This window comes from Coregonus lavaretus (assembly GCF_964263955.1).
Source record: "Coregonus lavaretus genome assembly, chromosome: 14".
Lineage (NCBI taxonomy): Eukaryota > Metazoa > Chordata > Actinopteri > Salmoniformes > Salmonidae > Coregonus > Coregonus lavaretus.
The window spans coordinates 37,946,018-37,960,068 of NC_140001.1; the positions used below are offsets into that span (position 1 = coordinate 37,946,018).

The following is a 14,051-nucleotide window of genomic DNA, read 5'->3' on the forward strand; positions in this document are numbered from 1 at the left end:
TTGAGGCCTGTATCGTATGTTTCAATAGCCACAAACTGTAATAAATATTCCTTCTGGGTTGCGTCATACAAGGCACACACACAGTCACACACACACACACACACACATATATATAAATATATATATATATATATATAAATATAAATACGCACACACACACACACAGGCGTGTCATATTAAACTGAGACCATGTGTTATGTACAGGATTGAAAGGAGTGCGATGCTTTGAGTGTGTTCCAGTGTACAGTACATTGGCAGGGAGAGCACATGTTGAAGTAATGCATAGAGAGGCCATCGAAAAGAAACGCAACAACAATACCGCCCTGGTTGTGTCACACACACACAAGATGCTAGGTCTACATTTTTAAGAGATGCTACATCGTTAACGCCCCGGGTTCCAATTAATGACATCAGGGACTGTGTTCAAGACTGGAGAAATACATACTTCCAAGCTTCCTTCCTTCCTTCCTTCCTCCCTAATCATAGGTTGGAATTGGATTGGTAACCTTGCTTTCTCATATCAAATTAGGTAGAGATCAGTGATTACTGAACATTCCGTAGTGTCACACCCTTCTAAACAGACCCCTTGTGTCATTGGTCAGTACTAAGCTGCCAGTAACTAGCTGCCATTCGCTACAATGTTCCGCTACAAGCGCTCCATTTTTAATTGGCTGGAGAGAAATGTTTTAAAATGTTTTAAATGGCCCCTTGTTGCTGTGAGCTAAAGAGTCTTCCACACACAAACAGATGCTCGCTCAAAAACACACACACACACTCACATACAGTTTGTAAGCGGGCCAAGCTGTGCCCCAACACCCCAAACTACCTGGCCCGTCGCACCCATCTGTTTTGTGTATCTCTCACACTTCTCAACACATGACGTGTTCTTGCTCTAGGGGAAAATTAAACCCAGGAAATGTTTATGGGTGAAATGTGAAAAACAAACTAGTACTAAACTTATGAACGCTTTGTTTTTTGTTGTTTACTTTAGTTACTTAAGATTGCACAAGTGGGTCCTGGCAATCTTTTTAGGAAACACTGTCATGGTACTGTATGCTACAGTACATACAGTCAAGTCAGTTATAAGGTTTTGTCCCAAATGGCATCCTAATCCCATGCACTACTTTTGAACAGATGGGCCCTTGTCAAAAGTAGTGCACTACATAGGGAATAGGGTGGCATTTGGGACACAGACTTGGTTTGGCCCAGTCATGTTGGTGTGGAGTGTGTGTCAGTGTCAGTGTCAGTGCTGTGTGTTGTGTGTTTCCAGAGCTCCACCACAGAGACCATGAGGACTGTTCCCTTCATAGGCCAGTTCCTCGGCCGCCTCTGCTGGAACCCTTATGTCACTGCTGATGGTGAGTGGACTGTCAATAAGCTATGGATCGGTGGGCGGGTGGTTCGGTGGGTGGGTGGATGGATGGATGGATAGATGCCTTGCCTAATGTGTTGTCTTGTGTTTTTTGTTGTGTGTCCTGTGTTCAGCTGAGAGCCGCTCGCTCCTGTTCCAGAGTCTGTGGAGTCTGTATTCAGAGGAACCTCACAACGCTGTCGAGAGGAAGGCCAACCAGTGGATACGGGTAATGCAATATATCAAGCAATCTTTCCCTTCACCGATCACTTTTTGTATGCACAAAATGTAAATAAATTAAATAAATAACCATTTAGCACTTACACCTGTGCTAAAATTGTCCTTGTCTAAGATTAAATAGCTTACAGTGAGACATATCCTTTGACTGCCATAGTAAATTCTCTTAAAGCAAAGAGTATTTTGTATGGAGTGATTTCGGTGCCAACAGAAACAATATTTGAATTTAGATATTATGTTTTAATAATTTTTGTTGTTGTTGTAATGCTCAAATTGATTCATTGAATTCATACATTTTACTTGTATTTCATGATTTGAAACTAAATTCAATTAATATTGCATTCGAATAAAAAATTCAATTTAAATGTATCAGTTTCATTATGATAATCAAATTTTATTGGTTGTGTACACATATTTTGCAGATATTATCGCGGGTGTAGCGAAATGCTTATGTTCCTATCTCCAACTGTGTTTTCGAGGCAGAGGTCCTGAGTTCGAATCTCCATATGAGCTGAATCAGGGGGATGCATTATTTAGTATAGTAACAATTACATCACAACTAAACAACAGCCTATATCAAAAACACAACAATATACCATACAAGATATTATTACATTATTACTCTATTATTACACATTTACAATATACAATTTATTTGAAAGCAAGGAAGGAATGAAGCAACAATCGAGAGGGAAAGAGGAGGTAGGCTAATAACATTAGGGGAAATATTATGAAATGTACAGTGCATTTGGAAAGTATTCAGACCCCTTCATTTTTTTCCACATTTTGTTACGTTAGTCTTATTCTAAAATTGATTACATAATTATTTTTCTCATCAATCTACACACACTACCCCATAATGACAAAGTGAAAACAGGTATTTAGAAATGTTTGCAAATGTATTAAAAATAAACAGAAATGCCTTATTTACATAAGTATTCGAACCCTTTGCTATGAGACTCGAAATTGAGCTCAGGTGCATCCTGTTTCCATTGATCATCCTTGATGTTTCTACAACTTGATTGGAGTCCACCTGTGGTAAATTCAATTGATTGGACATGATTTGGAAAGGCACACACCGGTCTTTAAGGTCCCACAGTTGACAGTGTACGTCAGACAAAAACCAAGCCATGAGGTCGAAAGAATTGTCCGTATAGCTCCGAGATAGGATTGTGTCGAGGCACAGATCTGGGGAAGGGTACCAAAAATGTCTGCAGCATTTAAGGTCCCCAAGAACACAGTGGCTTCCATCATTCTTAAATGGAAGAAGTTTGGAACCACCAAGACTCTTCCTAGAGCTGGCCCCCTGGCCAAACTGAGCAATCAGGGAAGAAGGGCCTTGGTCAGGGACATGACCAAGAACCCAATGGTCACTCTGACAGAGCTCCAGAGTTCGTCTGTGGCGATGGGAGAACCTTCCAGAAGGACAGCCATCTCTGCAGCACTCCACCAATCAGGCCTTTATGGTAGAGTGGCCAGACGGAAGCCACTCCTCAGTAAAAGGCACATGACAGCCCTCTTGGAGTTTGCCAAAAGGCACCTAAAGGACTCTCAGACCATGAGAAACCAGATTCTCTGGTCTGATGAAATCAAAATTGAACTATTTTGCCTGAATTCCAAGCGTCAAGTATGGAGGAAACCTGGCACCATCCCTATGGTGAAGCATGGTGGTGGCAGCATCATGCTGTGGGGATGTTTTTCAGCGGCAGGGACTGGGATCGAGGGAAAGATGAATGGAGCAAAGAACAGAGATGAAAACCTTGATGAAAACCTGCTCCAGAGCGCTCAGAACCTCAGACTGGGGCGAAGGTTCACCTTCCAACAGGACAACGACCCTAAGCACACAGCCAAGACAACGCAGAAGTGGCTTCTGGGCAAATCTCTGAATGTCCTTGAGTGGTCCAGCCAGAGCCCGGACTTGGACCTGATCAAACATCTCTGGAGAGACCTGAAAATTGTTGTGCAGCGACGCTCCCCATCCAACCTGACAGAGCTTGAGAGGATCTGCAAAGAAGAATGGGAGAAACTCCCCAAATACAGTGGGGAAAAAAAGTATTTAGTCAGCCACCATTTGTGCAAGTTCTCCCACTTAAAAAGATGAGAGAGGCCTGTAATTTTCATCGTAGGTACACGTCAACTATGACAGACAAATTGAGAAAAAAAAAATCCAGAAAATCACATTGTAGGATTTTAAATGAATTTATTTGCAAATTATGGTGGAAAATAAGTATTTGGTCACCTACAAACAAGCAAGATTTCTGGCTCTCACAGACCTGTAACTTCTTCTTAAAGAGGCTCCTCTGTCCTCCACTCGTTACCTGTATTAATGGCACCTGTTTGAACTTGTTATCAGTATAAAAGACACCTGTCCACAACCTCAAACAGTCACACTCCAAACTCCACTATGGCCAAGACCAAAGAGCTGTCAAAGGACACCAGAAACAAAATTGTAGACCTGCACCAGGCTGGGAAGAGTGAATATGCAATAGGTAAGCAGCTTGGTTTTAAGAAATCAACTGTGGGAGTAATTATTAGGAAATGGGAGACATACAAGACCACTGATAATCTCCCTCGATCTGGTGCTCCACGCAAGATCTCACCCTGTGGGGTCAAAATGATCACAAGAACGGTGAGCAAAAATCCCAGAACCACACGGGGGGACCTAGTGAATGACCTGCAGAGAGCTGGGACCAAAGTAACAAAGCCTACCATCAGTAACACACTACGCCGCCAGGGACTCAAATCCTGCAGTGCCAGACGTGTCCCCCTGCTTAAGCCAGTACATGTCCGGGCCCGTCTGAAGTTTGCTAGAGTGCATTTGGATGATCCAGAAGAGGATTGGGAGAATGTCATATGGTCAGATGAAACCAAAATATAACTTTTTGGTAAAAACTCAACTCGTCGTGTTTGGAGGACAAAGAATGCTGAGTTGCATCCAAAGAACACCATACCTACTGTGAAGCATGGAGGTGGAAACATCATGCTTTTGGGCTGTTTTTCTGCAAAGGGACCAGGACGACTGATCCGTGTAAAGGAAAGAATGAATGGGGCCATGTATCGTGAGATTTTGAGTGAAAACCTCCTTCCATCAGCAAGGGCATTGAAGATGAAACGTGGCTGGGTCTTTCAGCATGACAATGATCCCAAACACACCGCCCGGGCAACGAAGGAGTGGCTTCGTAAGAAGCATTTCAAGGTCCTGGAGTGGCCTAGCCAGTCTCCAGATCTCAACCCCATAGAAAATCTTTGGAGGGAGTTGAAAGTCTGTGTTGCCCAGCGACAGCCCCAAAACATCACTGCTCTAGAGGAGATCTGCATGGAGGAATGGGCCAAAATACCAGCAACAGTGTGTGAAAACCTTGTAAAGAAAACGTTTGACCTGTGTCATTGCCAACAAAGGGTATATAACAAAGTATTGAGAAACTTTTGTTATTGACCAAATACTTATTTTCCACCATAATTTGCAAATAAATTCATTGAAAATCCTACAATGTGATTTTCTGGATTTTTTTTTCTAATTTTGTCTGTCATAGTTGACGTGTACCTATGATGAAAATTACAGGCCTCTCTCATCTTTTTAAGTGGGAGAACTTGCACAATTGGTGGCTGACTAAATACTTTTTTCCCCCACTGTACAGGTGTGCCAAGCTTGTAGCGTCATACCCAAGAAGACTCAAGGCTGTAATCGCTGCCAAAGGTGCTTCAACAAAGTATTGAGGAAAGGGTCTGAATATATATGTAAATGTAATATTTCTGGTTTAAAAAATATATATATACACTAACAGTCAAAAGTTTGGACACACCTACTCATTCTAGGGTTTTTCTTTATTTTTTAATATTTTTTACCTTGTAGAATTATAGTGACGACATCAAAACTATGAAATAACACATATGGAATGATGTAGTAACGTAAAAAGTGTTAAACAAATCAAAATATATAATTATTTTATACCCACCCTTCAAATACCCACCCTTTGCCTTGATGACATCTTTGCACACTCTTGGCGTTCTCTCAACCAGCTTCACGAGGTAGTCACCTGGAATGCATTTCAATTTACAGGTGTGCCTTGTTAGAAGTTAATTTGTGGAATTTATTTCCTTCTTAATGCGTTTGAGCCAATCAGTTGTGTTGTGACAAGGTAGGGGGGGTATACAGAACATAGTCCTATTTGGTTAAATACCAAGTCCATATAATGGCAAGAACAGCTCAAATAAACAAAGAGAAACAACAGTCCATCATTACTTTAAAACATGTCAGTCAATACGGAAAATCTCAAGAACTTTGAAAGTTTCTTAAAGTGAAGTTGCAAAAACCATCAAGCGCTATGATGAAACTGTCTCTCATGAGAACCGCCACAGGAATGGAAGACCCAGAGTTACCTCTGCTGCAGAGGATAAGTTCATTAGAGTTACCAGCCTCAGAAATTGCAGTCCAAATAAATGCTTCACAGAGTTCAAGTAACAGACACATCTCAACATCAACTGTTCAGAGGGGACTGTGTGAATCAGGCCTTCATGGTCGAATTGCTGCAAAGAAACCACTACTAAAGGACACCAATAAGAAGAAGAGACTTGCTTCGGCCAAGAAACAAGAGCAATGGACATTAGACCGGTGGAAGTTTGTCCTTTGGTCTGGAGTCAAAATTTGAGATTTTTGGTTCCAACCGCCATGTCTTTGTGAGACGCGGTGTGGGTGAACGGAGGATCTCAGCATGTTTATTTCCCACTGTAAAGCATGGAGGAGGAGGTGTTATGGTGTGGGGGTGCTTTCGAATTGAAGGCACACATAACCAGCATGGCTACCACAGCATTCTGCAGAGATACGCCATCCCATCTGGTTTGGGCTTAGTGGGACTATAATTTGTTTTTCAACAGGACAATGACCCAACACACCTCCAGGATGTGTAAGGGCTATTTTACCAAGAAGGAGAGTGATGGAGTAGTGCATCAGATGACCTGGCCTCCACAATCCTCCCAACCTCAACCATATCTGGGAAACCAGGCCCTGTTATTCATAGCAGACTTTGAAAAGGCATTTGATCAAGTACGACGGGTTTATATATAAATGCCTGGAGCATTTCAATTTTGGAGAATCTCTTATAAAATGGGTTAAAATCATGTATAGTAACCCTAGGTGTAAAACAGTAAATAATGGCTATTTTTCAGAAAAAAAATGTATGAAACAAGGTTGTCCACTATCGGCATATCTATTTATTATGGCCATCGAAATGTTAGCTATTAAAATCAGATCCAACAATAATATCAAGGGATTAGAAATCCAGGGCTTTAAAACAAAGGTGTCATTGTACGCTGATGATTCATGTTTTCTTTTAAATCCACAACTTGAATCCCTCCACAGCCTCATAGAGGATCTAGATACATTTTCTAACCTCTCTGGATTACAACCAAATTATGATAAATGTACTATATTACGTATTGGATCACTAAAAAATACAATTTTTACAAGACCATTTAGTTTACCAATAAAATGGTCTGATGGTGATGTGGATATACTTGGAATACATATCCCAAATGAAATAAATGATCTCACTCCAATACATTTTAATAGAAAGTTAGCAAAAATAGATAAGATCTTGCTACCATGGAAAGGTAAATACCTGTCAATTTGTGGAAAAATCACGCTGATTAACTCTTTAGTATTATCCCAGTTTACCTATTTACTTATGGTCTTGCCTACGCCTAGTGAACAGTTTTTTAAATTATATGAGAAAAAAATATTCAATTTTATTAAAAGTAAACGGGCCTATTTATATAATGAATATGAATTCGGAGAACAGAAATTATTAAATATTAAAGCATTAGACCTATCTCTAAAAGCTTCAGTCATACAAAAGTTATACTTAAATCCGAACTGGTTCTCTAGCATTAGTAAGATTGTCTCACCCAATGTTTAAGAATAGCCTTTTTCCCTTTATTCAGATTACAGCCACTCACTTTCAGTTATTTGAAAAGGAAATCATCTCCCAAATATCACTATTTCTAAAACAAGCCATAGAAAGTTGGTTGCAATGTCAATTTAATCCTCCAGAAACTACAGAACAAATAATGCAACAAATATTGTGGTTAAACTTTAAATATACTAATTGATAAAAAACCATTATTTTTTGAATAAATTTTTAAAAAAGGTATAATCTTCGTAAATGATATCATAGGTATCACAGCTAACAAAAACATATGGAAATGTCTGCTCTACCCAAAATTACAACCAAATAATTGCAGCATTACCGCAATAATGGAAGAGGAAAGTGGAAGGGGGATAAAGTAAAGAACTTGTCTGTCGGCCCTGCATTAAAGAACATAATTGGTTAAAGAAAATTGTGATAAACAAAAAAGTATACCAGTTTCATTTAAGAACCGAAGGATTGACAGCCGTCTCATATAGATTGCAAAATAGTTGAAGAGATTTTTGATGTACCGATTCCATGGCATAGTGTTTATGAACTAATACGCAAAACGACGCCGGATTCAAAATGTCAAATTTTTTAATTTAAATTATTATACAAAATTCTTGCTACCAATAGAATGTTATTTATATGGGGGATACAATCTTCCCAGCTCTGCAGATTTTGCTGCGAAGAGACAGAATCATTAGATCATTTGTTTTGGTACTGTCCATTTGTAGCTTGTTTTTGGACACAGGTCCAGGAATGGCTGAAGGATTGCAATATTTACCTGGAGCTAACCCTGCAGATAGCACTACTGGGTGATCTGAAAAGTAATAGTCAATCGATCAATAATATAATAATACTTTTAGCAAAAATGTTTATTTTCAATTTACAATCTGTAGAAACAATGAGAATAGAAGGGTTCAGAACATTTGTAAAACATCACAGTACAGTTGAAAAATATATGGCAAATAGAAATCCAATATGGATGGTGTTAAGAGATAGATTGGTGGTGTTGAATGGAGTTGAAGGTTGGGACTAATAACAACTAACAACAACTAAAACAACAAGATAACTAATGTAAAGCATACTGTGTCCATAATAAGTATATAGGTTATAGGTTGAGAGCTTTTAAGAAAGAGCACAGTTAGAAAGATATGGCATATAGAAGCAAACCGGATGGACATCATGAAAATGATCGGAGAGGTTGAGGGTAGAGGAAGTTCAGGAGTAAAAACAAACAAAATAGAATGAATGTAAAATTGACTGTGTCAATGGGTCGTGGGATTGGAAAGTAATAAAGGGAAATATATATTTTTAAAGGATATGTGTATATGTACAGTTGAAGTCGGAAGTTTACAAACACCTTAGCCAAATACATTTAATCTCAGTTTTTCACCATTCCTGACATTTAATCCTAGTAAAAATTCACGTTCTTAGGTCAGTTAGGATCACCACTTTATTTTAAGAATGTGAAATGTCAGAATAATAGTAGAGAGTGATTTATTTCATATTTTCTTTCTTTCATCACACTCCCAGTGGGTCAGAAGTTTACATACACTCAATTAGTATTTGGTAGCATTGCCTTTAAATTGTTTAACTTGGGTCAAACGTTTCAGGTAGCCTTCCACAAGCTTCCCACAATAAGTTGGGTGAATTTTGACCCATTCCTCCTGACAGAGCTGGTGTAACTGAGTCAGGTTTGTAGGCCTCCTTGCTCGCACACGCTTTTTCAGTTCTGCCCACACATTTTCTATAGGATTGAGGTCAGGGCATTGTGATGGCCACTCCAATACCTTGACTTTGTTGTCCTTAAGCCATTTTGCCACAACTTTGGAAGTATGCTTGGGGTCATTGTCCATTTGGAAGACCCATTTGCGACCAAGCTTTAACTTCCTGACTGATGTCTTGAGATGTTGCTTCAATATATCCACATAATTGTCCTTCCTCATGATGCCATCTATTTTGTGAAGTGCCCCAGTCCCTCCTGCAGCAAAGCACCCCCACACCATGATGCTGCCACCCCCGTTCTTCACGGTTGGGATGGTGTTCTTCGGCTTGCAAGCAACCCCCTTTTTCCTCCAAACATAACGATGGTCATTATGGCCAAAAAGTTCAATTTTTGTTTCATCAGACCAGAGGACATTTCTCCAAAAAGTACGATCTTTGTCCCCATGTGCAGTTGCAAACCGTAGTCTGGCTTTTCTATGGCGGTTTTGGAGCAGTGGCTTCTTCCTTGCTGAGCGGCCTTTCAGGTTATGTCGATATAGGACTCATTTCACTGTGGATATAGATACTTTTGTACCTGTTTCCTCCAGCATCTTCACAAGGTCCTTTGCTGTTGTTCTGGGATTGATTTGCACTTTTCGCACCAAAGTACATTCATCTCTAGGAGACAGAACGCATCTCCTTCCTGAGCGGTATGATGGCTGCGTGGTCCCAATGGTGTTTATACTTGCGTACTATTGTTTGTACAGATGAACGTGGTACCTTCAGGCATTTGGAAATTGCTCCCAAGGATGAACTAGACTTGTGGAGGTCTACCATTTTTTTTCTGAGTTCTTGGCTGATTTCTTTTGATTTTCCCATGATGTCAAGCAAAGAGGTACTGCGTTTGAAGGTAGGCCTGGAAATACATCCACAGGTACACCTCCAATTCACTCAAATGATGTCAATTTGCATATCAGATGCTTCTAAAGCCATGACATCATTTTCTGGAATGTTCCAAGCTGTTTAAATGCACAGTCAACTTAGTGTATGTAAACTTCTGACCCACTGGAATTGTGATACAGTGAATTATAAGTGAAATAATCTGTCTATAAAAAATGTCCTAACCGACTTGCCAAAACTATAGTTTGTTAACAAGAAATGAATGGAGTGGTTGAAAAACAAGTTTTAATGACTCCAACCTAAGTGTATGTAAATTCCGACTTCAACTGTATGTGGGAGCATTTCTTGGGTCAGAATTCAGCGGGAACATTGGACACAGGGAGGATTCTGCATTACCGCGAACATAGTCTTGTGACATGCAGGAGACCCAGTTCGAACCCAGTCAGTCAGCAGAGCAAGATTAAATAGGGAAATGCTACCCGTAGAAGGGCTATGACAGGGCTATTCAACTATACCGAACAAAAATATAAAAGGAACATGTAAAGTGTTGGTCCCATGTTTCTTGAGCCGAAAATAAATGATCCCAGAAATATTCCATATGCACAGAAAGCTTATTTCTCTCATATTTTGTGCACACATTTGTTTACATACCTGTTAGTGAGTATTTCTCCTTTGCCAATATAATCCATCCACTTGACAGGTGTGGTATATCAAGAGCATGATCATTACACATGTCTCATGTTTTGAGGGAGCATGCAATTGGCATGCTGACTGTAGGAATGTCCACCAGAGCTGTTGCCAGAGAATTTAATGTTAATTGCACTACCATAAGTCGCCTCCAACGTCGTTTTAGAGAATTTGGCAGTACGTCCAACCGGCCTCAACCGCAGACCACGTGTAACCACGCCAGCCCAGGACCTCCACATCCGACTTCTTCACCTGCGGGATCATCTGAGACCAGCCACCCGGACAGCTGATGAAACTGAGGAGTATGTTTGTCTGTAATAAAGCCCTTTTGTGGGGAAAAATTCTGATTCTGATTGGATGGGCCTGGCTCCCAAGTGGGTGGGTCTATGCCCTCCCTGGCCCACCCATGGCTCTGCCCCTGCCCAGTCATGTGAAATCAGTAGATTAGGGCCTAATTAATTTATTTAAATTGACTGATTTCCTTATATGAACTGTAACTCAGTAAAATCGTTGAAATGATTCCATGTTGCGTTTTATATTTTTGTTCAGTATGTATTGCTATGGGGGCCAAATTGGGGGGGTTTTCACACTCCCTTCTGCACGTCCTGTGAGCATCATAGAGGGGAACAGAAGGCACGCCCATGTTTCAGAGAGTCTTAGCTTTCAGGAATGGGGTCATAATAACTTATAGCCCTTACGGTTCAAATGCTAGAACAAAATTCATAGGAAGAAAAATAAATTCAACATTGGCTTCAGAAACCGCCAGAAGCTTGTTTAACACAGAGAGTGTTTGACTCTGTCTGTTCTCTTCTAGCATTCCTTGCTGGCAAAGTACCAAGATGTTTTTGAATCTGAATTTAGAGAACTGAATTTCAAAACTCAATGTGAATGCATCTGAGAAGTTGAAAAGTGGGGTTACAAGTTTATCAACTTTCAAAGCAGAATGACTTTCCCATTGTTCCTCAACTGTAGTGTATGATATACCATTTTCTAGCTCTGAGTCTCTACTTTTATCCAATGTAAAAAACAAAATGTCAAATTTTGCTGCATAAGACTGAATTGAGCCGGTCGGTCACATATATGAAACTTTGATAAACTTGAAATGATAGTTTGTAAACTTGATACACAGACAATGAATGCAATATATATAACCATATTGAAACTGAATATACAGTACCAGTCAAAAGTTTGGACACACCTACTCATTCAAGGGTTTTTCTTTATTTTTACTATTTTCTACATTGTAGAATAATAGTGAAGACATCAAAACTATGACATAACACATATGGAATCATGTAGTAACCAACAAAGTGTTAAACAAATCAAAATATAGTTTATATTTTAGATTCGTCAAAGTAGCCACCTTTGCCTTGATGACAGCTTTGCACACTCTTGGCATTCTCTCAACCAGCTTCTCCTTGTATGCTTTTACAAAGGTCTTGAAGGAGTTCCCACATATGCTGAGCACTTGTTGGCTGCTTTTCCTCCACTCTGCAGTCCAACTCATCCCAAACCATCTCAATTGGGTTGAGGGGAGGTGATTGTGGAGGTCAGGTCATCTGATGCAGCACTCCATCACTCTCCTTCTTGGTCAAATAGTCCTTTCACAGTCTGGAGGTGTGTTGGGTCATTGTCAAGTTGAAAACAAATGATAGTCCAACTGAGCGCAAACCAGATGGGATGGCGTATCGCTGCAGAATGCTGTGGTAGCCATGCTGGTTAAGTGTGCCTTGAATTCTAAATAAATCACAGAGTGTCACCAGCAAAGCACCATCACACCTCCTCCTTCATGCTTCACGGTGGGAACCACACATGCAGAGATCATCCGTTCACCTACTCTGCGTCTCAAAAGACACTGCGGTTGGACAGATTTCCACCGGTCTAATGTCCATTGCTCGTGTTTCTTGGCCCAAGCAAGTCTCTTCTTCTTATTGGTGTGCTTTAGTAGTGGTTTCTTTGCAGCAATTCGACCATAAAGGCCTGATTCACGCAGTCTCCTCTGAACAGTTGATGTTGAGATGTATCTGTTACTTGAACTCTGTGAAGCATTTATTTGGGCTGCAGTTTCTGAGGCTGGTAACTAATGAACTTATCGTCTGCAGAAGAGGTAACTCTGGCTCTTTCTTTCCTGTGGCGGTCCTCATGAGAGCCAGTTTCATCATAGCGCTTAATGGGTTTTGCAACTGCACTTCAAAGTTCTTTAACTTTTCCAGTTTGACTGACCTTCATGTCTTAAAATAATGATGGACTGTCGTTTCTCTTTGCTTATTTGAGCTGTCCTTGCCATAATATGGACTTGGTCTTTTACGAAATAGGGCTATCTTCTGTATACCCCCCTACCTTGTCACAAAACAACTGATTGGTTCAAACGCATTAAGAAGAAAATAAATTCCAGAAATTAACTTTTAAGAAGGCACACCTGTTAATTGAAATGCATTCCAGGTGACTACCTCATGAAGCTGGTTGAGAGAATGCCAAGCGTGTGCAAAGCTGTCATCAAGGCAAAGGGTGGCTATTTGAAGAATCTCAAATATAAAATATGTTTTGATTTGTTTAACATTTTTTGGTTACTACATGATTCCATATGTGTTATTTCATAGTTTTGATGTCTTCACTATTATTCTACAATGTAGAAAATAGTAAAACTAAAGAAAAACCCTTGAATGAGTAGGTGTGTCCAAACTTTGGACTGGTACTGTATATAACATTTTGAATATTCAATTAAATTGAAATGGAATTCAATGTGTTCAATTCAGTTTCAAATCATGAAATATAAGTTCAATTTATGAATTCAATATCTAAATACAAAAAAAAACATACTGAATTCAAATACAGTTTCTGTTGGCACTGAAATCGCTCCATAACTTTGACTCTTCTAAGCGTATTGAAGTGATTTTTGGTCAGATGTATTTTTAATAGGACTTCTCTTGCATGTAATCCCTCTCTCCCCAAATAAGAAAGGGCTAATTAATGTGCTTGATTGAGTCGCTGGGTTAGTGTGAGCCTTTGTTCCCCAAACCCTAAAACGTGTTTTGAAAAGCAAATTAAACGGCTTCAGCATGAATTTTCACCCTTAGAATAGATGAAAGGTAGAACTTATATCAGCTCTAGTTACTCCTTCTTTCAACCTGAATGTACAGCGTGTTTTTAGAGCCAGAGGAAGGAGAGAAAAGGAGAGGGGGAGAAAGAGGGAGAGAAGGAAGAAGAAAGGATTCAAGGGTTTTCAACTTTCACAGGGTTCACACAGATGGCTTACCATA

The 14,051-nt window shown here is 39.9% G+C and overlaps 1 protein-coding gene across 3 annotated transcripts in view; it reads left to right on the forward strand.

Annotated features, from left to right (window-relative positions):
* The window catches only part of fancc (FA complementation group C), a 48,300-nt gene that overhangs the window by 15,736 nt on the left and 18,513 nt on the right, over positions 1-14,051 (forward strand). For all 3 annotated transcript variants that reach the window (XM_084176994.1, XM_084176993.1, XM_084176992.1), the window contains 2 exons: positions 1,271-1,358; positions 1,486-1,580. In XM_084176994.1, the coding sequence (XP_084033120.1) occupies positions 1,271-1,358; positions 1,486-1,580 (183 nt within the window). The remainder of the gene's footprint in view (positions 1-1,270; positions 1,359-1,485; positions 1,581-14,051) is intronic.